Source organism: Podarcis vaucheri (genome assembly GCF_965113315.1).
Source record: "Podarcis vaucheri genome assembly, chromosome: 4".
In the NCBI taxonomy this organism is placed as follows: domain Eukaryota; kingdom Metazoa; phylum Chordata; class Lepidosauria; order Squamata; family Lacertidae; genus Podarcis; species Podarcis vaucheri.
In genome coordinates, this window is record NC_138762.1 from 29,629,716 (window position 1) to 29,656,195 (window position 26,480).

General features: G+C 40.0%; 1 protein-coding gene and 1 long non-coding RNA gene across 4 annotated transcripts; one reads left to right on the forward strand and one right to left on the reverse strand.

Annotated features, from left to right (window-relative positions):
• Positions 1 to 993: 993 nt before the first annotated feature.
• LOC309531831 (NEDD4-binding protein 2-like 2) lies at positions 994 to 26,480 on the reverse strand. 3 transcript variants are annotated; one of them, XM_082221549.1, is made up of 12 exons: positions 26,324 to 26,480; positions 23,363 to 24,681; positions 21,442 to 21,569; positions 20,637 to 20,725; positions 20,185 to 20,261; positions 19,021 to 19,164; positions 9,882 to 11,590; positions 7,825 to 7,910; positions 7,524 to 7,569; positions 6,031 to 6,210; positions 3,882 to 3,925; positions 994 to 1,137 (listed from the first exon to the last, which is right to left on the reverse strand). In XM_082221549.1, exons 2-10 carry the CDS (start codon positions 24,679 to 24,681, stop codon positions 6,137 to 6,139), a joined length of 3,672 nt encoding a protein of 1,223 aa, XP_082077675.1. In that variant the 5' UTR covers positions 26,324 to 26,480; the 3' UTR covers positions 994 to 1,137; positions 3,882 to 3,925; positions 6,031 to 6,136. The 3 variants fall into 3 exon arrangements, with proteins under 3 accessions (XP_082077675.1, XP_082077674.1, XP_082077676.1); XM_082221548.1 differs by lacking the exon at positions 3,882 to 3,925 and having other exon boundaries at positions 994 to 1,181; XM_082221550.1 differs by lacking the exons at positions 994 to 1,137; positions 3,882 to 3,925; positions 6,031 to 6,210; ... (1 more) ...; positions 7,825 to 7,910; positions 9,882 to 11,590 and having other exon boundaries at positions 17,524 to 19,164.
• LOC309531858 lies at positions 6,228 to 10,185 on the forward strand. The gene is made up of 3 exons (XR_014219485.1): positions 6,228 to 6,535; positions 7,661 to 7,769; positions 10,047 to 10,185. It is a non-coding gene; the product is annotated as an uncharacterized lncRNA (long non-coding RNA).

Below are 26,480 nucleotides of genomic sequence, written 5' to 3' on the forward strand. Positions count from 1 at the left end.
GGAGAAGTGTGAAGTCAAACTGTTGGAAGGTTGCAGCACCTTATGTGGTTGTGGAGACGAATATGGGAGAGACATGTTTTGTTTCAGCTAAATAAATGGGTAGTGCAGAAGCATCTGACAACTATTAGCAACTCTCAAGTAATGCTAGAATGATTGTATTATCTTGACTACTGTTGGGAATGGCCCTCATGCTTGAATTTACTTTAACTATCCAAATCTTCAGTGAATTATCACCTCCAATATTTAAGGCAGTATGCCTCTGAATGCCAGGGGCTAGGAATCACAAGGGGGTAGAGTGCTGTATATATTAAAGAGTGCGTCTTAAGTGTCACAGCAAACCACAGTAGCTGTGCAGGTGCTGTCCCAGCCACCTCACCTGAATGCTTTGTGCTGAGGAAGTACCCAATTGGCCTTTCTAGAGTGGGGGAGACCCAGCACCATGGAAAAGGAAGTACAGTGGTGCCTCGCAAGACGAAAATAATCCGTTCCACGATTCTCTTCGTCTAGCGGTTTTTTCGTCTTGCGAAGCAACCCTATTAGTGGATTAGCGCTATTAGCAGTTTAGCAGCTATTAAAGGCTTAGCGGATTAGTGGCTAAAAGGCTATTAGCGGCTTAGAAAAAGGGGGGAGCGAAAAAAATCACAAGACTCGCAAGACGTTTTCATCTTGTGAAGCAAGCCCATAGGGAAATTCGTCTTGTGAAGCGCATTGAAAAACAGAAAACCCTTTCGTCTAGCGGGTTTTTCGTCTTGCGAGGCATTCGTCTTGCGGGGCACCACTGTAAGTGGTGGAAAGGAGGATTGTAGACAGGGGTGGTATAGGCAGTACAGTTTCTTGCACTGTCCCAGTCCTTGTCATAGTCTTAATTTAGCAGTCTCCCTACTCACAACTGACCACTTTTTTCTTAGTTTCTTCATGCCACATGTACAGGAGGCAAACAGATGAAACAACACAGGTTTCAAGTTGCTTTCTCATAGTGACAATGACAAAACATTCTTCAAAGCTTCGTTTTATTTCAAAACAAAATTCACACGCTACATGGAAAGAAAGCAGCAGTGTGACTGTAGGCCATGTTTTCAACAACCTTTAGAATTTGAATTTCTCCTCACTGCCGTTGTTGCCATTAATTATAGGTGACTTAACTTGAGTCCATCCGTGACAAAGCCAAAACTGAGCAAACTCTGTTCGGATGACTACCATATCTACTACTGTGGGCAAGAAACCCGTAAGAGAAATGGAGTGGCCCTCATAGTCAACAAAAGAGTGACGAAAGCTGTACTGGGATGCAGTCTCAAAAATGATAGAATGATCTCGATACGAATCCAAGGCAGACCTTTTAACATCACAGTAATCCAAGTTTATGCACCAACTACTGGTGCTGAAGAAACTGAAATTGACCAGTTCTATGAAGACTTACAAAACCTTATCGAAGTGACACCAAAGAAGGATGTTCTGCTCATTATAGGGGATTGGAATGCTAAAGTAGGGAATCAAGAGATAAAAGGAACAACTGGCAAGTTTGGCCTTGGAGATCAAAACGAAGCAGGGCAAAGGCTAATAGAGTTCTGTCAAGAGAACAAGCTGGTCATCACAAACACGCTTTTTCAACAACACAAGAGACGACTCTACACATGGACATCCCCAGATGGGCAACATCGAAATCAGATTGATTATATTCTCTGCAGCCAAAGATGGAGAAGCTCTATACAGTCAGCAAAAACAAGACCTGGAGCTGACTGTGGCTCAGATCATCAGCTCCTTATAGCAAAATTCAAGCTTAAACTGAAGAAAGTAGGAAAAACCACTGGACAGGTAAGATACAATCTAAACCAAATCCCTTATGAATACACAGTGGAAGTGAGGAACAGGTTTAAGGATTTAGATTTGCTGGACAGAGTGCCTGAAGAACTATGGATGGAGGCTCGCAACATTATACAGGAGGCAGCAACTAAAACCATCCCAATGAAAAAGAAATGCAAGAAAGCAAAGTGGCTGTCCAACGAGGCCTTACAAATAGCGGAGGAGAGAAGGCAAGCAAAATGCGAGGGAGATAGTGAAAGATACAGGAAATTGAATGCAGATTTCCAAAGAACAGCAAGGAGAGACAAGAAGGCCTTCTTAAACGAGCAATGCAAAGAAATAGAGGAAAGCAACAGAATGGGAAGAACCAGAGATCTGTTCAAGAAAATCGGAAATATGAAAGGAACATTTCGTACAAAGATTACCATAATAAAGGACAAAAGTGGTAAAGATCTAACTGAAGCAGAAGACATCAAGAAGAGGTGGCAAGAATACACAGAGGAATTATACCAGAAAGATATGGATGTCTCGTACACCCCAGGTAGTGTGGTTGCTGACCTTGAGCCAGACATCCTGGAGAGTGAAGTCAAATGGGCCTTAGAAAGCACTGCAAATAACAAGGCCAGTGGAAGTGATGGTATTCCAGCTGAACTGTTTAAAATTTTAAAAGATGATGCTGTTAAGGTGCTACACTCAATATGCCAGCAAGTTTGGAAAACTCAGCAGTGGCCAGAGGATTGGAGAAGATCAGTCTACATTCCAATCCCAAAGAAAGGCAGTGCCAAAGAATGCTCCAACTACCGCACAATTTCACTCATTTCACATGCTAGCAAGGTTATGCTTAAAATTCTACAAGGAAGGCTCAAGCAGTATGTGGACCGAGAACTCCCAGAAGTGCAAGCTGGATTTAGAAGAGGCAGAGGAACCAGAGACCAAATTGCAAACATGCGCTGGATTATGGAGAAAGCCAGAGAGTTCCAGAAAGACATCTACTTCTGCTTCATTGACTATGCAAAAGCCTTTGACTGTGTTGACCACAGCAAACTATGGCAAGTTCTTAAAGAAATGGGAGTGCCTGATCACCTCATCTGTCTCCTGCGAAATCTCTATGTGGGACAAGAAGCTACAGTTAGAACTGGATATGGAACAACTGATTGGTTCCAAATTGGGAAAGGAGTACGGCAAGGCTGTATATTGTCTCCCTGCTTATTTAACTTATATGCAGAATTCATCATGCGAAAGGCTGGGCTGGATGAATCCCAAGCCGGAATTAAGATTGCCGGAAGAAATATCAACAACCTCAGATATGCAGACGACACAACCTTGATGGCAGAAAGTGAAGAGGAATTAAAGAACCTTTTAATGAGGGTGAAAGAGGAGAGCGCAAAATATGGTCTGAAGCTCAACATCAAAAAAACGAAGATCATGGCCACTGGGCCCATCACCTCCTGGCAAATAGATGGGGAAGAAATGGAGGCAGTGAGAGATTTTACTTTCTTGGGCTCCATGATCACTGCAGATGGTGACAGCAGTTACGAAATTAAAAGACGCCTGCTCCTTGGGAGAAAGGCGATGGCAAACCTAGACAACATCTTAAAAAGCAGAGACATCACCTTGCCAACAAAGGTCCGTATAGTAAAAGCCATGGTTTTCCCAGTAGTGATGTATGGAAGTGAGAGCTGGACCATAAAGAAGGCTGATCGCCGAAGAATTGATGCTTTTGAATTATGGTGCTGGAGGAGACTCTTGAGAGTCCCATGGACTGCAAGAAGATCAAACCTCTCCATTCTGAAGGAAATCAGCCCTGAGTGCTCACTGGAAGGACAGATCGTGAAGCTGAGGCTCCAATACTTTGGCCACCTCATGAGAAGAGAGGACTCCCTGGAAAAGACCCTGATGTTGGGAAAGATGGAGGGCACAAGGAGAAGGGGACGACAGAGAATGAGATGGTTGGATGGTGTTCTTGAAGCTACTAGCATGAGTTTGATCAAACTGCGGGAGGCAGTGGAGGACAGAAGTGCCTGGCGTGCTCTGGTCCATGGGGTCACGAAGAGTCGGACACGACTAAACGACTAAACAACAACAACTTGAGTCCATCCGTGACAAAGCCAAAACTGAGCAAACTCTGTAATACAAAATTTTTAAAAAATCTAGTGAAGTATCAAACCAAAATCCCAAGCCTACTGGTGCTGATTTAAAGTTTGACAATTGCCACCTTCAGTCAGAATATGGAATATGCACACACACACACGATAATGTTTGTAATTAACTCAGATTGGGCACACTGTGTTTTTGTGGGGAGCAGGGTTTTTTGAAGTATTCTTTTGGCTGGAAGAGGAATATATAAATATATTCAGTTCGCCAACTGGCAAACACCACTTCTCAACACAGAAAATATGTATTTTTCACACTGATTATTACTATTTTATTATTAATGTAGTGCCATCTGTGTACATAGTGCTTTAAAGATTTTAAATGGTTGCTGCCCAAAAAATTCAACAAAGGAAATGGAGAAAGTGGAGAAAATGGATGCAATTTTTAGGCTCTGTAACAAGCTGAGATATAGTGGGATTGTGCAAAGGCTTTATAGAAAAGTGCAAAAGGAAAAGGAAGGGGCGATGTCTTTTTAGGGAGCAGGAAATCTTCTGATAGGTGAGAGTAGTGAAAGTGGAGGAGTAAAGGTCATGACCAGGGATGTGTCAAGATATAAGGATGAAGAAGAGAAGAAGAGTTTGGATTTGATATCCCGCTTTAACACTACCCGAAGGAGTCTCAAAGCGGCTAACATTCTCCTTTCCCTTCCTCCCCCACAACAAACACTCTGTGAGGTGCGTGGGGCTGAGAGACTTCAAAGAAGTGTGACTGGCCCAAGGTCACCCAGCAGCTGCATGTGGAGGAGCAGGGAATCGAACCGGGTTCCCCAGATTACGAGTCTACCACTCTTAACCACTACACCACACTGGCTCTCAATGGAGAGCTAAGAGGAATTGGCTTTGGAGTGCTTTCAAGTTAACAAGGAACTTGTGCTGAATTCATTAGTAGACAGGAAACCAGTGTTGATCTAAGGCAGGGGTAGGCAACCCAAGGCTTGGGGGCCGGATGCAGCCCAATTGCCTTCTCAATCCAGCCCACAGACAGTCTGGGAATCATCGTGTTTTTACATGAGTAGAATGTGTCCTTTTATTTAAAATGCATCTCTGGGTAATTTGTGGAGCATAGGAATTCGTTCTTTTTTTTTTTCTTTTCAAAATATAGTCTGACCCACCACATGGTCTGAGAGATGGTGGACCAGCCCACGGCTGAAAAAGGTTGCTGACCACTGATCTAAGGAGAGGCATCTTATGATTAGGACAGTGAGAATGGTGAATTATTTTGGTACTCAGAAAGCTGAATAGATGCAAAGGGACCGAGTTAAGACAATGGAAAACCAGTGAGCAAGAGATTGGGAAAGTGTAAGAAATGACCGGGACATGGACCAGAGTTTAACAGATAGAGGTAACAGATAGAAAGGGCTATATTTTTGCAATTGATACAGGCAGAAATGACACAATTATGCTATGGATTAAAATATGAGGAACATAGGATTTAAAAAATGAGTCAAAAATAAACCTAAGGCTACATGCCTTCCCAACTGGGTGGTCAGATGCCAGAAATTTTTCACCCAGACTGTGGAATATTATCTGAAGAGGAAGTAAACATCTTAAGCATGACTTTGCAAAAATGTTCTATTACTGCCAATAATACCTCCATATTAAAATATTAAGATTGATTTGTTTATATGCACACGCAGCACTTGTACACTCAATATCCAAAGGAGAAAGGGACATGGGATCTTGCTCTTGAGGTCATATGATCTCGAGCCTTGCACTTTCCCCTTTCATAATTTGTTGTAATGTGTAGGGCTGCTATCAGATGGAATCCAACATCTGAGAAAAAAATTAATAGCATCAATATTTAAAGCTTCTCAAATCTGCCTTATTTAAGTAAAGCAAATAGTTCCTTTTACTATTTGCCACTCTGATATGATATCATATCCCAATCTAAACATTTGCTCTCAGCAGCTGAGATAATAATATAGCAGGAGCTATATCACCATCCTATGGAGCCCAGTCTATGGATATTCGTTTGCAGAAAAGATAGATGCCTATAGTTAACCAGAAAATCGAAACACAGGTTGGAAATAGATCTTCTCATGCATATGTATGTGTATAAATAAATTCCATGTTGTACCTTTCTGCACATTATGCTGATATTTAATTTTTAGACAACAATTCAGAACACGCCACGATCGTTGCTCGGATTATTTGACAAAGTAAGGGTCTTCTTCCAAGTGCATTTATGGATTAGCTTCGGGAGATGCTTTTCTGTCTTGATCATCTTTATTTGAACCTTCTTGGGCAGTTTCACCAGCTACAAAGAAAGTGACATAAGCAGCCTGAAATTGAATCTATACCTGTTGATCAGTGTTTTCCAAGAGGAACCAGGAAGTGTGGCTGGTTCCCAGCTCCCACCATCAACCTGTTGCTGTATGCAATCCTGTCTGGCTACATACTGCTGTATTATTTCCTTTTCTATCTCTACAACAGATATCCTCATCCAACTTTCCAGGCCAACTCTAGGTCCCTTTATTTTATTTTTACCCAAAGATAAATGACTTCAAAGCCTCTGAGGTTGGGATTAGTTAGAGAGTCAAGTAATTCACAGAGTGAAACATACCAATCATCATAACACAGGGGTAAGGAACTTTCTGCTCCACTGGACCAAATCTCCCCCACAGCCCAACTTTGACAGGTGGGTGTGCTGACCCACCTGTCAATCATCTGATGGATTGTGGGTCAAAGTTGACCCACAAGGGGGGGGGATACAAGCAGAGACTTCAATCCTGCTTTTTTCAGGGGTCTACAACAGCAGCAGCAGAGTCAGCTAATTAAAATTGATAACAACTGTTAGTGATATTATAATGGCACTAAAAATATTTAAAACCTGGGAGAATACAGAGGTCTTACCCGGCACTAAAAATACATTAATGTGGGCACCAGGCAGGTATTTAGGGGAATTCTGCAACTGGGGTGGGGTGGGGGCACTGCCATGAAGGCCTTCTGCCTTGTGCCAATCTTCTGCAGTTCAGAATGAGGAGACACCTACAGCAGGGCCCTGTCAGCCAGACACCTCTGAGAAGCCCACAAGCAGGGCACAGGATAATACTATTTACTGCTACTGTTCCCCAGCAAATGACATTCAGAGGCATGATTTGTCCCTATGAATCCATCTGTACTTTTAAGAGTCATCCAGGTTGGTGGCTATCACCACATTTTGTGGCAATTCTATAGCTTGATTATGCACTAGAAGAACAGCACTGTTTTGACATTGGAGTCTCTGGGATCAGTGCAGATATTGCTACTAACACCTTTCAACAGATCATTTATTGGCTGCCTGAAAATAAATTGGCATCAAGGAGGTGAGAATCGATGACATTTTCCAAGATATGGAAACAAAAGAACAAAAGACCTTTCCACTTTATACTCTATATCAGATAGTAGCTAAAAGGAACAACAACTCATTGAGCTTCAATCAGATCTGTAGATGCAAAAATGTAGACAAACATCTGAGCACAACATTCCAAAAGTACGCAGAAAATATTTTGCAACTGGTAATAATTTGGGAATTGTGTGAACTCTTCCTCCCTCCTCCTCTCCTTCTATTAAGCAAAAGATTATACTCACCAGGTATGGAGCTGTCTTCTTTTGATATGATAGGTTTCTGCTTCTTCTAAAATAGAATTAAAGGGGTTTTTTATATTAAAAAATGAGAGTCTTCTATTTCTTTCAGCCACAAGAAAACATAATTTTTTTTTCTACAGGGTGACAGCCCATCAAGATAGAGCTATTCCTGACAGAATGAAGAAGCAGTGCATGTTCCTTCACTGCTTATGTTGCTTTGTCCAATGGCTGTGGAGCAATTATCATGATGTAAGTTATTAACATAATCCGCATGGCAGGGTAGCTGGAGAACTAACATTCATACCTCCACAGATGTCTTCCACAGTAAATAGATCTCCTTTGATGTTGCCCAATCAAGGGGAACTACATAATCATCTGGTAATAAAGTGTCTACGAAACAAGATTTTGCACAAAGTGGTTATTTGACCTACATACTGCAAATAACGAAGAGTAACTATAACCTGAGAAGCATGCTAGTAATTGTAGTTGTTACTAGTGTCACAACCTGAGCATGCAAAATACAGATATCCCATAGCTGACTCACACATGCACTGATATCTTGACTTCTCGTGCCGTTAAAATATTTGGGAACTAGCAACAAAGAGTATGCACAAATTCCGATAAAAATAATTATTGTATTGGGAGATCCAAGAAATCAGTATGCGGGGCTAGATCAACTACTGTTCATGCACCCATGCAGTTATCACTTGATGTTGCAGTAAATAATTTGTGAACCTACAAGGCTACATAGATAACAAAAAGTGTTGGGAGTGTCTGTATAGATGTAAACACACTGTACTGGCCAATAAAAAAAGGTTGGTGTGGCAGTATAGAGAATGAAGTAGTGAATAAAACAGAATTTATGTGGGCAAAAAATCCACTTTTTTCATATGCCCATATGGAGCAGACTCCTGGTCCATCCCGCCCAATTTTTTTCAGTTAGCATCAGTTTCCCATGAGGCAGAGGTCCTTCCCGGCATCTACTGCTAGAGACAGATTCTGGGTAGGGGGTGCCAGGGCATTACAACCGGGACATCCTGCAGACAATGCCTCAGAGCTCATTCCTTCTTTATAAAAACGCATACTTAACATATTGCACAACCACAAGATGTGGCCATGGCTGGTGGTTTAGGTGGCTTTAAAAAATCTTAAGACAAATTTATGGAGGATAGATTTGTCAACGACAGGTAGCGCTTAATTTTCTTCTGTGGGTATGTGCGTGTAGACTTGTTACATGTTCCGAAGCAAGCTGGGAAGAAAAAGCTGAAAACAGTAGCTGGACATTGAATTTGTTGTGTCAAGCAGTAGGGAATGCTTTAGAATCTACAAAGAGACTGGGAATAATTGAACCTCCATACTGTGTTGAGACTGAAAGCTGGATTTTGTAAACAGAATTAAGGGGACCAAGAATATGCAGAAAGTGAAGGGCCCAGGTAATCTGTACCCACATTCCGCTATGAAAACAAGTAGGCAGAGGAGGCCTGCTAAAATAAATCAGCACTTATCTTGATTTTAGGCATGACTGAGGCTATAGAAGAACACAATATGGAACAGCAGTGTAATTTCCCCCACTGCAGTATTTCCCTCTACAATTACAAATGTTGCTATTGTAATGCAAGCCTCATTAAGGAAATTGGGGGAAGTCACTAAATGTGTATATAAGACTTGTAAAGGAATAACGTAATGCTTGAAAAGGCCAAGTTTGTGGGCTCAGTTAATGTTCCAGAAACCACTGAAGGCTGTGTCATTGCTGAAGGTAAGCAAGTGTAGACTGAAATGCCCATGGATAGGAGACCACACATAAGACTGAAGTATAAATAATATTAATGCCAAGCTGGCAATGGCTAAATCCAAAGATTAGGAACACTTACTGGAGGCTTAAAATCAATATTTTGTGAATGTATAGTGATTTTTAATTTTCATTCTAAAATAGGCAGAGGAATTTTAAATTTATTGGATGTTAAACACTAACCATTACCCAAAAGCATTTAGTCTCTATTAGGAAAAGTTAAGTCCAAAGCAATACTGTGGTACCTCGGGTTACATATGCTTCAGGTTACAGACTCCGCTAACCCAGAAATAGTACCTCAGGTTAAGAACTTTGCTTCAGAATGAGAACAGAAATTGTGCTCCGGCGGCAGCAGGAGGCCCCATTAGCTAAAGTGGTGCTTCAGGTTAAGAACAGTTTCAGGTTAAGAACGGACCTCCGGAACGAATTAAGTACTTAACCCGAGGTACCACTGTAACACACACACACACACAGCAGTGGCTGGCTCACTAAGCAACTTTGCTAAGCAATAAGTACCTAACTTGCCAAATTGTATTACTTGTTTTTTTTTTCTTCAAAAAAATAGTAGTTACCCAGTGGAATTCCTGGAGAACCAAAATGTTCTACTAGTTGAAGTGCAAATCCTAGGGATAAAGGAAGCCCCAAAACACTGGCTTTTGTTTTCAAAGGATATTGTTCATATTTGATTGGGGAATACTCTGGCTGCTCAGTTTCATTAACTTCTTGTATCTTTTCAGAGTTTTCAGCAGAAGATTCTGTTTCTTGAACTGAACACAAAATATCTGGCTGAGTAGTTGAAACATCTGAAGATACGTTCTCCCTCTTTTTCTCTGTGTTAGCTTCCACAGCTTGATCAAAAACAACAACTTGCTGTTCGCTAGGTAATGAAGCTCTACAAGACACATAAGTACATATCTGAATTGGAGGAGCGACTACTTTTGTTGAAAAGTCCATAGATTTCTGTGCAAATTGGCTGGAATATGTACATAAGAGAGGTTCTACATCAAGACGAGATGATTCTATTACTAAATCATAACTAGAAGGTACTGGACGTTCATAGCAGCCAAGGCTTTGCTTGTTCTTTTCTCTAGCCTCTTCACTTGAAGTCTCCTCTTGTTCCACTAATACAACAGTATCCTTTAGTACTTGCTCGTCCTTTCTAACTGGAATCTGTCTGGGTACACCAAAGCTAGGGGCCAACTTATAGATCCTTTTGCATCTTCCTTTTTTCCTTGGTGTAGCTAAAAGGCTTACATTGTTTGGATCACTGGTTTTAGTTCTAGGTTCTGTCATGAATTCACCTGTCCCAGGGCATGGCATTCTATGGATGTTCTCTGTTAGCTGGGGTGTTTGAGCGCCATCTATTATACTGTTATTCCCATGTAACACTTCTCCTTTCACTAATTCTTTATTAGGTTGATATTCAATCAATTCTCCTGTCACTCCTGAAAATACTTGCTTGGGCCTCCTCTCCCTCTTTGGCCTTTGCTCATACATGATCTTAGATGTACCATCAGGCCAAGTCAAACTGGAATCACTTTTGTTCAAGATGGTTTGGGGCTGTTTGTCAGCCAAGTCGATAGAATAGAAAGCCCAGGTATTTCCCTCATTATTTTTTGACGGTCCAGGAAGATGAGGAGCGGCTAATTTTTCCTCATCGCTGAGCAGTTTCCTTTCTGGGCCAGATTCAAGTATGACTTCAGTAGATGCAGCTTTGTCTTTGTCTTCCCTATTTGTCAGTATTTTTGTACTATTTTCAGTAACGTGGTCCAATTTCAGAGAACCGTGCTTTTCATACTCCAAGTCGTTGCTCTTGCCTTCTACAAAGTTTACATTTTTAATTTCATTAGGTAAATGATCACTGAATGATTGTTCAGTTCTGTTTTCATTAGGAACAGATGGCAAATGCATTAGAGGTAGACTACCGTCTCCTGCAAAAGCTTTTCTTTTCAATGAATTGTCCAACACTGGATCCACCATATCAGAAACAAGGACACTTCCTTCTTGCAACTCACTATGTGTTAGACTGTTATCATTGGCAGAGTCACTCTCAACACATTCTTTTAGCTCATTCTGGTGCCCAGTCACATATGCTGATTGTCCATTGTCTTCTGAATCTTCCAGGCCACTCTGTGATGACTCTTCATCACTTGGAGTGAAATGTCCACCTGACGTTTTCCCCATAGCTTTCATGGTAGCACCCTTCATTCTTCTGTTCCTCTTTTGCTTCCTCCTCTGTTTCATCTTGTGCAACCTGTGCTTCTTCTTTACAACCGACTCCCTAAACAGAATAAGAACTAAATATGAACAAATTATTAAGAATAATCTTAATAAAAGCATAAGTTACAAAGTTCCTAGTTAAAATGAAAACCCCAAAACATGATGCATTTGAGTTGAAGAAAAAACAAGGTTGTCCAGAAGAAATAAATGTATTTAGGATACATTTAGGATATAGCATTTCCTTAGTAGAGGTTAATACTGCAGCCTAATTTTTGCTTTTGGTTCAGTGAAATGAGGGAAATTAAGGCTGAGTCTGCATATGCAGCATAATGAGGTGCTAGAAAAGATTGTACCACCAGATTAGAGGTGGATATAATTTTTGAATGTAGAAAAATACCATTAGAAACATCAGTTCTAGAACAACCCTTTTTCTCTGGTAGTACTTTTCCAGTTCTCTGCCACCAGTTATGTTGCATGAGTTGACCTAGGCATGTCATTGTTGTATGATTGCAAGTGCCCAAACATTCTTATTGAGCAGCTAGATGCAAGTGTATCTTTCCAAACAAAATAGTAATACTCTTTTTTAAAAGCAGGCCGATCAACAAGGGCGTGATCCAGTCAAAGTTAAGTACTCTTAAGCCCCACTAATTCAATTAGAATGACTTAGACCTGGACTGTAGGATTTCAAAACATATTCTGGTGCTTAAGCCACTGTTTTACAGATGTGAAAATAAGGGGAATTATTTGAAAATAGTGCTTGGCAGATGTAAGATTGTTGGTAAACCATCAAAATTGTAGTAAGCCTATTCTGACTATGTATTGAATTCAGCATTCACGGGTAGCATTATTACTTAGTATGGCTGCATAAAAACAGAGATGCAGTTGGGGGAAGAGTGGCAAGCTGCTGGCTTGCTATCTATTCCTAGTGTGCATTTGACAAAATGTCTGAAAGACAAAGCTTGAAAGTGTGTAAAGGCAATATTAAATCTCTTGGATCTGGTGCCATCAGTACACTAATGACACCAATATTCTCTTCTTTCCAGTTGAGTCCAAGGCGGCGATAGAGTTTTGAACCAGGGCCATATCACTGAAGGACTTAATATGGGCCAATAAAATGAGATTCATCCTAGAGATTCTCCTGATCGCTAAGAACAGGGAACAAGATTGTTGCCTATATTGGATGGAACTACATTCCTCCCCACAAATTAGGCTCATGGTTTAGGAATAATCCTTTATCTAATCTTAAACAGAATCTTAAGCCTTTCAAAATCTTAAACTGCTGCACAAACCGCACCCGTTCTTAGAGGAGGTCGGGTTTTGGTTGCACATGCCTTAGTTACCGTAACTATTTGGACTACTGACAACACACTCTTCATAGTGATTGCTCTTGAGAAGCATTTGGAAAGTACAGCTGGTACAAATACTACTACAAAAGTTCTAGCTGGGGCTAGTTTTCTGGAGCATACAACTGCTTTGCTGCCGCCCCCCCCAGCTGTACTCACCACTGATCCATTTCCAGGCTGAGTTCAAGAAACTGGTTATCATCTTTGAAGCCCTAAATTGTTTGGGACTAGGATTTCAAAAGGACTGTCATGTAAACCTTATTGCCATCTAAGATCAACCAAGTAGGCATTTTACATTTCCCACCTTTCCCCAAGTATGATTGGCAGAAACACAAAGGGGGCAATCTACCATATTTTTCGCACTATAGGGCGCACCTACTTTTTTGGGGGGGGGAATAAAGAAAAAAATTATTCCCCCCCCCCCAGGCGCAGGGCTGGGAAAGCCCGAGCTTCCCCCGACCCCAGAACAGGCTGCTATCCGCAAGCCTTGGAAGCCCGCGGGAACTCCCACCGGGCTCCCAGGGCTTGCAGATAGCTTCCTGAAGCCTGGAGAGCGAGAGGGGTCAGTGCGCACTGACCCCTCTCGCTCTCCAGGCTTCAGCGAAAGCCTGCATTCGCCCCATAGGACGCACACACATTTCCCCTTCATTTTTGGAGGGGAAAAAGTGTGTCCTATAGGGCGAAAAATACAGTACTTGGTTAATTTAACATGACCTCCTTAAGTTATATTTATGCTGGCAGGACTTTAATTTATCTGTTTAGCATTATTTGGTATTTCATCTCTTTGCCTACTTGGTTTTGTTTTGACATTTTAATGTCTTGCTTTGACTGATTTCTATTGTTAGCTGCAGTAGCCACCTTTTTGATGTTACCGGGGAAAGCAATTCTGTGGGAGCTGGGGGAGAATCCTTGGTGGAAGGGCTACAAATACAAAGCCCTCCTATTCACATACCGGCCCGGAAGTAAGATGGGGGAGGGGAGGGGGTAGTTGCTGGAAGGAAAATAAGCACACAAGCTCCTCCCTCCCACCCCACCCACTGCTTTGTCATGGGAACAGGGGAGCTTTGCGTCCTCATCTAAAGCGACTCTCAATCTGCCTCCTAGGGCTGCCAGAGTACAAAGCCCCGGATGCTTCCACAGCTGCAACAAAGAGGCCTCTGGGAGCAGACATCCTTGTTAACGTAGAGGGAGGTCAACAATGTCCTGCTGCCCTAGAGACACAGACCATAGGACTGCATCCTAAATGGATCAAAATCAAATTGAAAATATGTATTCTTTCTCATGGTAGAATTTTTTAAAACCCTACTACTTCCTTACCAAGCAATTAGTTCACCACCAACCATTTTTATACCCACAGCCCACCCTCTTCACACATTGTGAGTATTGGAAGATATTGTGCAGAGCAGATTCATTTTCATTCACTAGATCAGGTACTTGATTCTCTCTCATTACCATTACACTTTCAAGAAGCCCATCTTGGAAATGTTAGTTCCCCTCCCAAAACACTACTCATTCTTGGTTAACACAAGTTATTTCTTGCCCCCCCCCCAAATTTATGGCAGCAACATGCAGGAACTATGAACACAAAGTTTCTCTATGTTTATGACTAGGAACAATGTAGCTCCTTGCCTGCTATAAGGAGGAAATGCAGGCTGATTGTTGATAAATCATGCCAACTTTTGGCAGGACAATCCACCCACACTTACATGATGTAACTGCATCCCGCTGATGAATGGGTGGAGCTACATCTACACATCCCACTCACCAATGGGGAAAGACACCTTGCCAGTTACTAAAAGTGAGACATTTTTACAATCCCTGTTGTAGATACAGTGGTACCTCTGGTTGCGAGCGGGATCCGTTCCGGAGGCCCGTTCGCAACATGAAGAGAGCACAACCTGCAGCGGCGCATCTGCGCACACACAGGTTGCGATTCATCACTTCTGCGCATGCGCATGACATCATTTTGCGCTTCTGCGCATGCGCAAGTGGCAAAGCCCAGAAGTAACCCTTTCCCGTACTTCTGGGACAACGCGGGATGTAACATGCTTGCCAGGGGGTTGGACTCGATGGCCCTTGTGGTCTCTTCCAACTCTATGATTCTATGATTCTATGAAAGAACGTAACATGAGGTATGACTGTACTCAAAATACCGACACAGCAATCAAGGGACAAAATGAACATTGTTAAATATATATATATTTAACGTATAAAAGTCACCAGACTGGATATTCATAGCAACCTCTACTACTGGAAAACATTCAAAATGAAACATTTGCAAACAAATTAAGCAGCAAAATATCATTCAATTTTTTAGATTTAATAAAATTTCTATTAAAAAGTATTTACATGCACATTTCACAAATACACATTAAAAAGCGTAACACATGCAAGTCACTGAACAAAAACATTAAATATTTTAAAGGCTTTATTCCTGACGAGTCTGATTTATACAGCAAGCTTCTGATCCTCTTCTGCCCTTTTATCTTTTTAAAAAAATGAAACAGCTGTGCTAGCAAAAACCTTGAATAATCAAACCGAACAAAGGTAATTTGTTGCTGTTTACATATCTATACAGCAAATCTTATCAGATAAAAAGGCTACCTATTAAGAAATAATTCAAAATGATAAAAGGCTTAGCACACTTGACTCTTATAACTAAGATTCAAGAAATTACCTTTAACTGAACATCCTACCTACCTCAGAGTTCCTACATATGCATATCCATGTAACCTCATTTGCAACCCTACTCAGGTTTTAAGTGTGTGGGGCAAATAAGGGTAGATCCAGAGATATACCCTCTTCACTTGCAGGTAATTGCTTGCTACACAAAGCCAAAAATTTAAACTCAAATAAAACGATCTACCAGATGACGTAACAGGTTAATTTATCACACACATCAACTCTGGTCAGGCTATGTGAGAATGAGCCTTTCAATCAGTCTCTTGCCATGGCTGTGAATATCCACATCTGATGCCTGCAGAAATTTTCAGTGTGGTAGGAGCCACAAAGAATACATTCTGTGCCAACATCCCTAGATCATGGCTACTATCTAACTTCTACTTTTCCAGATTTAGTAACTGAGTACTTTGTTAAACAGTATAAGTTAGCATTTGAATAATTTTGACTTTAAAAAAGTACTGTTTTAAGGTATTTCTGCAAAGCATAAACCAGTATCTAAAACCCTTGTGTATGTGACACAGAACCTCCACTTAAGCACAAGAAAAAGAAAATCCCCTTAAGGATGGAACACTCCATAGGCTCCCTGAAAATCTCTTGTGACAGTTTTTTAGAGGGTTTGCTTCAAGGCAGGATCTTAAAAACTGGTAGACAGGTGGAGCAAGTCTGGTTTTCATCCACAGAAATCATCTCTTTGTTAACTAACCTTTAAAGCTATAGGAACTATGTAAGTTTCCCCCCGCAGTAGCAAAAGTATGTTGGTTATATCTGATCACCATTCCAGGGCTAACACACACACACTTACTATCATATTTTTGCAAACTTGGTGCAATGTAGCAGAAACTACATGAGTAAGCCCCATGCAAATGAGCAGGGCTCTGAACACAAGAGCAAAATGATAGAAAACATACAACCGATCTATTCTATGGAGTCTTCAGCCTCTTTCCCCAAAGCTGACTTGTTTTGCAACTCTTGTTGCGTTCTTCAAATGAGGCACGTGTAATATGCATGTACTTTATTGGTTATGTTGGTCATTCTCGTGCTCTTCTGCAGCAGCCATGCATTTCCAATGGAGCTTCCATAGTAGTTCACGATATACTAAGTTGCTGGTCTTCCATATATATGGTTACTAATTCACAGTATTTACCAAAGTGCCAATTATTAGTATATCCTTAAATATATCCTGCCTTTTTAAGGACTGTATGACCACAATGCAGTAGCACGAATGTTGAATCTCCATGTTAAAGAGCAATAAAGAGGGAGAGAAATGTACTTGAGGCAAACTGTAGGAACATTTTTAACTTGAACATCCTGGGTACCAATTATTTACACACTCAGCCCACAGCTTATAATCCTAGCTATTTAAATGAGGCTATTTTTGTATTAGTGATTCAGTGGCTTCTACAGATATGTGGTAAAAAGCATTATATTGTTTAATTGTGTAAGCTAGCTTAATGCAAAAGTTGCAAATGTGATTGACATATTTTAAAATCCTTTCCTAGCTAATGCCAAGAAGTTGAGATTTCTACAGTGACTGGTGCAGCCATCAGATTTTCATTTACATAAATATGAGCAATTAGCATTTTCCTTCACAGAAGCCTAAAGTTTGTCTTGCTCCACAAAGGTCTCATATTAACAGCCCCTTATTAGTAAAACTCAAAACCAGGTTTCATAATTGTCTTTGACAATTAAGTGATCTGCATATAGTAGCAGTAATTTGCAGTCTCTCTGCTCACCTGGGGTGAGCAATATTTGTCTCTAAATAAGCAGGTGCGTAGCAAACTATCTCTGCCTCCCCAACAACTACTGCCCTTTAAAGCCATGAAAAGCATATGTGCAACTAACAGATAACTACACCGTGCTTTCTCAGATGGAAACAATGCAGAGCTGAAATAGTTGCCAAAGGGCCAAAGCAGGCACTTTTGAGTAGCAATACTGAAATAAGATGGCAATGGCCTCCTAAGAATACATATTTATAAAGCAGATATAAGCCGTTTTTATTTTGTTTAGAGATTTATAGATACCAACAAGTTTGACAAAAGCATGTCTCCAGAGCAAACACAAAAATGTTCTGAATGTAAAATCAAGATTTTTCAACTGTGTGTCATGCAAACATATTTCTTTATCAAGAGATGGAAAGTGCGTCTTTTATGTTAGATTTATTTTCCACGTAGAACAGGACAAATAAGGTTGCTTTAAGACAAAGTCACTACCTGATATTCCCAAGAGTTACCTCTCAACCCACAACAGGAGAGCCCTAATGGACCACACTGGTATTTTAATATTTTCATTCAACTTAAACCATAAAGCTAGACTCAAGACACTAATTGTATTACACTGACAATGGATTGCTGAAACAATAGTACAAGAGAGCACAGCAATTGGGTGACAAGAAAAGAGGCAAACATTCAGTAAATTTTCACTACATGGTAAAAAACCAAAATTAGAACAATAATTAAGCCTCATGCCAGCTCAGCCTCAAACTTCTGATGAATTGGCTACTGCCTATATCATAGTTCATGTAATGTGGTTTTAAGTAACTGGTTCCAATGTCCACATATATGTATACAGTTCCAGCTTTTTCAATGTATTTCATTTATTGCTTCTTTCATGACAAAGCCGCATAACCAAACAAAAAAAGCAAACTTTCACATACCACAATAGTGTGAACTTAGAAAAAGACAATGTAATCTTCAAATTAAAATCTCAAGAACTGAACTTATCAGGATTCCATTTAAACTGTATGCTAATGTTTTGAAGTCACAGGTTTTAATTGCAGGGCAGGGTCTAGACTACTACTGTCATAACTGACCGACTGAACAACAAACAACCTCAAAGAATAAATGGCAATGGAAAAGTGAGCTTCAGCTTGATGTCAACATGTGATTAATAAACTTAACTTAAATAACTGGTATAAAGTTGTTAGAACTGGACTGCGATTGAAAGCAGTAAAAAAAAGGTTCAAATGCAACACCTATATATATATACTGAGTTATTCTTCTGGTTACCTGCATTTATTAAAAATTCATTATATTCTATTCAGAATTCTTAAAGAAACTGCTCAGCAGTTTACAATGCAAAAACTCTTGTGTCAAAATCCAATGATAAACCACCTGGTGTATCCACACTGTCACAGGGCTTAATCAAAACCAAGATTAGTACAAATATATATTTTTAAAATATTTAACATTCAATTTTAATATTAAACATGTATTTACATTATTTATAAACATTCCCCAAGGGATAATTATCTGCATTAAGATCATTTAACCCTCAAAAGAAAGTAGCAGAATAGTTTGGAAACAATCCGACACTAGGAGTTAAGCTGGCTTTAAAATTTCAATTTATTAACGCTGTGTTTTATTATAGCTTGCTTTCTGAAAAGAGAATTAGCCTTAGCAAGTATACCCTGAGTTATCGGCTATTTGATACACTGAAAGTATTCCAAGAGTCTGAAGAGGCTCCCCACCTCTGTCTTCTTTGTGGAGGTGGCCACTGTGAAGTTTTGTGAAAAGGCAGGACCGAATTCATGACAATGGGTATTGATATTTGATATTCGTATCTTTCCAACATTTGAACAATCTTCTCACGGTTGACCCCATGTTCATTCCTCCTACAGAAACAAGAAATGAAGTTCAAGTCTGATCAATTTCTAGAATCTCTCAGAATGCTTTCAAATTGTCTTTATTCAAGAAGCTTGTCCAGGGTCAAGCAGGTTCCTATATGTTTTTGCTCATGGGCAGAAAGACAGCTGGCAAACAGCAATTTTTGGCAGAAAAGATTAGGCTGCTGCTGATCTCCTTTGCTATTCCTTTTTGCAAAGTTGTAGTTTCCCAGTGGTCATTTTTCACTAAAGAGCAAAACCAAAACCTACCACCACCAGCCCTGCCACTTAAATGAGCATCATCATGATCCTAAGGAAATTATATGCATGTTCAACAATCTAGTTTCTTGAAGATCTGAAATTAAGTTTGAATGAGAAAACACTAAAAAAAGTCTGACAATATTTTAATCTAGGTTATATTTTTAGGTGGTGCACCCAATAACTCCATTTACTGCTTTCTTGAAATAATTATAAATACTGGCTTAGATCCAGTGGAGTGATGGAATATGCAGAAGGCACTTCTGTTCACAAAAGGGCAAGTCCCCAATTTAAATCAATTGCAGCCCGCCATTCACAGCATTCACCCCTGTCATATCCCACACCCTTCAGGAGTGACTTTTCAGGGGCTGTGAAAAGGTGGGAGGCAGGAAAGCTTTGTTCTGCAAGCAGAACAGTTTGTCAGATCCAAATAAAATGCACTTCCATTATGCTTTCAGCAGCAGCCTTATTAAAAATAAAATAAAATTGAAAGCTTTGTAAGCTTCATCAGACTGTTATTACCATTCATTTCTACTAAGCTTTATGAATAGAAAAGGGGAGGGTGAAACTGAAAGGTGTGCAGAACACAATCCTCAGTGAGAAAAGCGCATACAATGGTTGTCAAAAGGACAGTTAGCTAAAGAAGTAGGGAGAAGCCTTACAAGTTGATTTATGCCATTGTTCGAAAGTTGACTCACTGGTTACATAACCAAAATAATAAACTTTAAAGCTTTCGTGTATTTTTAAATAAAACCAAAACATAGACCTCACTTTTCTAATTCTTCTGGGTCAAACTTCCACCATGTGTCTGGTTCATGGAATTCTATTCGGTAGCCCTTTTCTAGAGCCTAAACAAAGATAAAGAATTATGGTTATAAAAAGAATAGTGACAGAGTAGTAACTTCCAAAATAAAGTATAAGAAACTAGCTTTTCTGATAAAGGCTGCTATTTTATGCACATATCAGGGCGTAAGTCCATTTAAATATGTGGAATTTACTTCTGACTAAGATGCATAGGATTGGGCTGCAAGTTCAGCAGACTGAAAAACAGTATTTTGCCAGAAAAAAGGCTTAGGATTTACAGAAACATACATAAATTATAATAAGCTGAAGATAATACAAAATGTAGATTATGTCAAAAATAAAATCAGACTGATTAATTCATTTAGTTTTCTCACTGAGAAGGAAGTGAGTTTCCATAAGAAATATGCTGCTTTATTTACCGCTTCTACATAAGGTTTCATTTCCCAGGCTTGTGTATTAGTGTTGTCTATTATAATTGGGGATCTTCCTTGATCCATTGCTTGTCTTGCTGCAATAAAATCATAATAAATTATACAAACAGCAATTATAAATATCACTTGCTTCAATTAACAAGGTTAGAAAAAGAAAGTCTTCTATAAAATTACCAACGATACAACAAACTCCTCTTCAGTGGATCTCATTAGAATCAACTTCAGGTCAGAGGCAAAGTTTTCCTATATAATACCAATAGCTGCCTTATCTGTTCTTTCCCACCAAGGTTCACAATTGACCAAAACTGATTAGTTCATTAGTCAAGTAATTCTAAATAAAGAGACTTCTGTGAGAAATTGACAAAGTGGCCTTTGCAAGTCAAAATGGTTGCATCTACAAAGAGAAGACAAGCCAGCTCCTGTACACAAGAATAGTGTGACAGTGATACTGTTGTGTTTGGGGCTGAGTAGAGCTCATGTGCATTTCATAACTGCGTAAAAAGAATTTCAGAAAATGTAACTTTTCCTACTACTGTAGGAACATGAGAAAACCTGTTTAAACTTTTACATGCCCCAGAACTATCAAGGGCGGAGGAGTTCTTTCCTTTATTGCATCTGACAACCACAGGCTCATTTGTCCAGTCTTGGGAAAAGAGATGTATCCATTCTGTATATTGGAATAGGCTACCAACTGCACATGTTGGTGGATCTTCTACCACAAACTCTTATATCAATAAATCCATACTTTTAAGTATATCATTAACAAAATTATACATGATTAATATATTCACACCTCTCTTCTGGTTCCAGTCATGAGCAGCACCTAGTTGACCAACATCATATGACCAACATCCATTGTTCTGCCGAAAGTATTCATCAGTGCTGAATATTATGCCATCACGACTCTGACCAAGCAGAATACTGTTAAAGGAAAAGGCAACACCATTACAAGATAGCCAAATCTTGTTTTTGGAAAGCAAAACATATTACACTTTATTCATTTATTTTGGAGGTTCTTTTGGTTTCCATTGCAAAGCCAACTATTTATAAACCTCATATTTATCTCACTACATTTCACACCTTCCCTGAAGCCCAGAGCACAAAACTTCTCTAGTGAAAACTTCTACATCAGCTCACTTGCTAAAACTGGCCATAGAATATTGGCAAAAAATATTCCTGGCTTCCTTCATTTTCCTTTCAGTCCACAAAGACTGTAGAAAAAATATCCCAGAGGATAAAAGATGTGAATTTCTACTCCTGATGGACCAACTGTGGGGTCATCCAGACTTGCTTCATAGAACATAAAACACTGAAGGGTCAGCCAATCTGCACAAGTTAGAACCTCATTACCTAGAATGCTCCATGACTAGGAGCAGTTTTAAATTCAGCCACAAGAAACTCTCAATAGATAATCTCCCAACCATAGTCCACAAAAGCCATAGTAAATGCCTGGCATTAAGGTGCCACAAAATTATTTTGTTGTACCTAGTTTCTACTTTTAATGTTTTGTTTTTAAACTTAAAATGCATGGAAACAAACAAGTACTCTTTATAGCCCTACATGCATTAATCCTTACACCAAACTACCATTATTGCTATCATATGTGGGGAAAACTCTGGATAAGAACTTTCAGACCAAATCAACCATAGCTGAGCTGAAATTCAAAGTCAGGACTCCTAAGATCCTAACCCCTATCTTGTGATCCTCAATAGAAAGTAAGAGGAGACATTCAAATATTTTTGTTTTTTAAAAAATATCAGCACCATTCAAAATCAGCTTCAATCACTGGGAGTTTTCAGGATTAAATAAAAATAATAATGGATGGTATTCGGTGCACTCGTTCTGCAAGGATTTATGCTTAAGCAATGGAATTTTCCCACCCTCCTATATCCATGTCTTCCCCAAATTGGTTCCGGAGAGTTTGGGGGACCGTTACAACAAGTTTAGGGCATGTGAATGGGGAGGAGCAAGGAAGAATGTTGAATTGTTCAAGCAGAAATCATTGCACTGACAGAACATTCACATAGCACAACTTTAGAGACAACCCATTAATTATCATTGTCATAACTGTTATAATAATATCAAAGGACGGGTTATTGGCTTGTTTTGTTCTTGCTTTTATTATGTATTTTGTGTTTTTATCTTGTATTTTTATGCTGTGAACCACCCTCAGATGTACAGATGAAGGGCAGCTTACAAATTTAATAAATAATAACAACAACAATGATCACCCTTCAGCTGAAGTTCTCAAGGCAGTACAGTATACAAAGAATACAATAAAATACAAACTAAAAGGAACAATATGCAATCATGGAATTATTCAACTCAAAACTTCAGTTACAAAATAGAAACAATATTATGCTTTAAACTTTTAAACAATGGTCAACAAATGTATTACTGAAAAAGCAAAATTTATTACTAACACATATGCCATTTAACGATTACTGTCTCATCAGTGAAAGGTCTTGGGTGATTTGAATTGCTCTCAAAAAATAAAAATGTTTTAATGGAACAAGAGTCTACAACATAAAATATTCAGCTTTCTTTCTTTCTATATAGACAAATAGATAGGTTGATATTGTTTTAATGTTGTATTTATATATATATTAATTTTTTTTTTGTTGGTTGAAATGACCATGATGTTTGAAACATCAACAAACAATAAATCAAATGAAACAGATTTCTTTCTTTAAATTAAGTTGTCATTCTCTTACCGAGATAATGTTGTCTTCCCTGAGCCTGGAAGACCTCTTAAAATCAGAAGCAGCTTTTGTGACTCATATAACTTGCCCTCTGGAAACTGCTGAGAAACGTTGCTTGATCCTTCATCTGGGTAAGTTTTAATTTCTTTCCAACATGGTCGAGTTTCACAGAAACCATTATCCATGTGTCCATCAGCCATGTTATATCCATTTCTGGTGGGCTGTATATTATGATTACTAAAATGATAGGCATTATTTTCATCAGATGTTGCATTACTCATGTTAATATGGCTATTTTTGAATGGTCCCACATTTGGGGGATGGAAAGTATCTGAATGAAGTGATGAGGAATTAGGTTCCTGAAAATTAAAACGAGGAGTGAATTGAGGAGGTGGTGGGCCATAAGGTATTATAAAAGGATGCGTGTTTTGCCAACTAGGCCTTAACTGAGACACAGAATCATTCCAGAATCTAGAACTATCCTGTTTGTTACATAATTGTCTCATTTCCCATACATCTCTTTCATTGTTACAACACCGTCTGTTGTCACTCCTGTGACCCGATGGGTCATTGTATGGATACTGTTCACTGCCTATTCTACGATCACTTGGTGCATTATTATAAAAACACTGATCACCACCAGGTGATGTTCTACAGGACCATTCTTGAGAATTTACACAAGCCATTGGATTCCATGTATTATATTCCCCAAGTGAATTTGTTTCTCTCCCCTGTAAGTGACCATCAAAACGATTTTCATCACTTTCACTTTCAAGCTGATCAATTTCATTATAGAATTGGGACAATTCATCTTCTATTTTTGGCACATCACCAGGGAGAGCCTGTTTAGGCACGATTTCTCTCTTTTTCCTTTGATCACGTATGCAATCAGCTTTACTTTTATAAATGGGTCCAATAAAGGCTTTGCTTGTGCTATATAATTCTTTCTCTTCATTCTTATGCTCTTTGATGAAGTCATTGTCTTCTCTGTTTTTACGTATATTGGTGTTGGAAGGAGGAGAAAAACTTTTGTTTCTTGTAATCTCAGTATTGTTTACTGACTTTGAAGGCTCTGATGACACTGGTATTTTACCCGTGAATGCCTTTACTGCTGCAGTTTCTTTTTCATTTTGTGCCTCTTCATCAGAAATCGACAAAGGAATAAACCCACTATGGGTTTTTTTAACATGTATTTCTTCATGAAGTCTTTGCAAGCCATCATAGGATTTACCATAAGGCTCTTCTGTTGATTTCATCCTTTTAGAACAGGGCTCTGTTGCTGATGCATCTTGACTTTCAAGGTATCTTGGCTTACACTCATCATGAAGCATCTTAAAATAATAAAACAATATGTTTACAGCATGTTATCAGTTACTCTTCTCCAGTATCCACCTACACCTGACTCATTTCCTAATTAAGGCTGCAATCCTACGCACACTTAGATGGTACTAATCCCCATTAGGAACATAGGAAGCTGCCTTGCCCTTAGCCAAACCATTGACCTATCTAGCACAGTAGGGGCTACACCAGTAGTAACCAATATGGTGTCCTCTAGATGTTGTTGTGCTACAACACCCATGAGGCCCAATCAGCACAACCAAAGGTCAGGGACAATGGGAGTTATCTCAAAAAAACATAGGGAAAACATCATGTTGCCTATCCCCTGTTAACATTTATTTGCAGCAGTAATCCAAGTTTTTGTCACGCTGGCCACATGACCCGGACGTGTCTGCAGACAGCGCTGGCTCCCGGCCTATAGAGTGAGATGAGCGCACAACCCTAGAGTCTGGCAAGACTGGCCCGAACGGGCAGGGGTACCTTTACCTTTACCTTATCCAAGTTTTTAAGCATGGGATATTCACAGCCCTACATGAGAATGTCAGAGAATGAACCTGGGGTTTTCGGCACACATAGCAGATGTTCTATTACCGAACTGTGGCCGTCCTATGAAACAGAATGGAACTTATTTATATAGGATTGTTCTGTAAAGCTCCATTTTTGCACATTTCTTCCCTGAGAAAGAGAGTGGGACATAAGTGAAGGGCTGCATTTTAAAATCAGTCAGAAATCATGGGGAAGGGCCTGCAACCAGTGCCAGATTTACGTATAAACTAAACAAGCTATAGCTTAGGGCCCCACTCTCTTGGGGACCCCCCCCCAAAATAAAGAAAACCTACATACAGCAACAGTGTTTTGTGTTGTGTAGGCAAATGGCTTTAGAGATCCTATGAGATCCATAAATTACCATATGGCATATATTCAACACAAAAAACAGCGACAATTTGTTGTTGACAAAGGACAGCTGGACATATAAAGGGCCCCATTACCTCCAGTAGTTTAGGGCCTCATCAAACCTAAATCCAGCCCTGCCTGCTACCCTAGTAAGCACATCCGTTTAGCTGCAGGTTACTAAACAAAATAATGTTGCCCTTGTGCGTTAGTAACATACAATCGGAGTATGTTAAATTTCATAATCACCAAACGAACAGGCCAGTAAAATATGCCAATCTAAAGCCAGCCCCTTGCTTATCTGAGAACATAATTCTCAACAGGCATCTTATAATTTTTATTATTTTTTAGTCTCCCTGTGGGTTAATAATGAGACACTGTGTCACCGTGCTATTTTAATCGTGCCCTTTTCTGAGGGACGCCCACCAGGCGCAGGTTATGGGATGTCACTCGTTTCACGCAGAATGTCCGCGTGTTTACTAGCCAACCCTCACCGAGCCCGGGGTCTGGCCTTCCGTCTTCTTCCCGTGTCACGCATCCCCACCCCACCCGCCCGGCTGGAAACAACGTGCCCCGACCCCGCCACCCCGGCGCCAGAGAGCGAGCGGGAAGCGCAGGACAAGAGTCCCAAGGGATCCTTTCGAGGGACCCCAGGCGCATCCCCGCTCACGCGGACCCGACACCCGACCCGCGCTTTTGACTCTTATCCTCTCCAAAGCCGCGTTTTTAGGCAGCAACACTAACCTCAAACGGACGACGCGGCTCGCTTTTCCAGCGGGCTCCCTGAGGTCAGACGGGCACCGCCATGCTCGCGGGGCTGAGGTAAAACATACCCCCGGAAAAGGCTCCAACCCCCGCTTTCCAAAATGGCGGTCTCTCGCTGCTCCGCGCATGCGCGAGT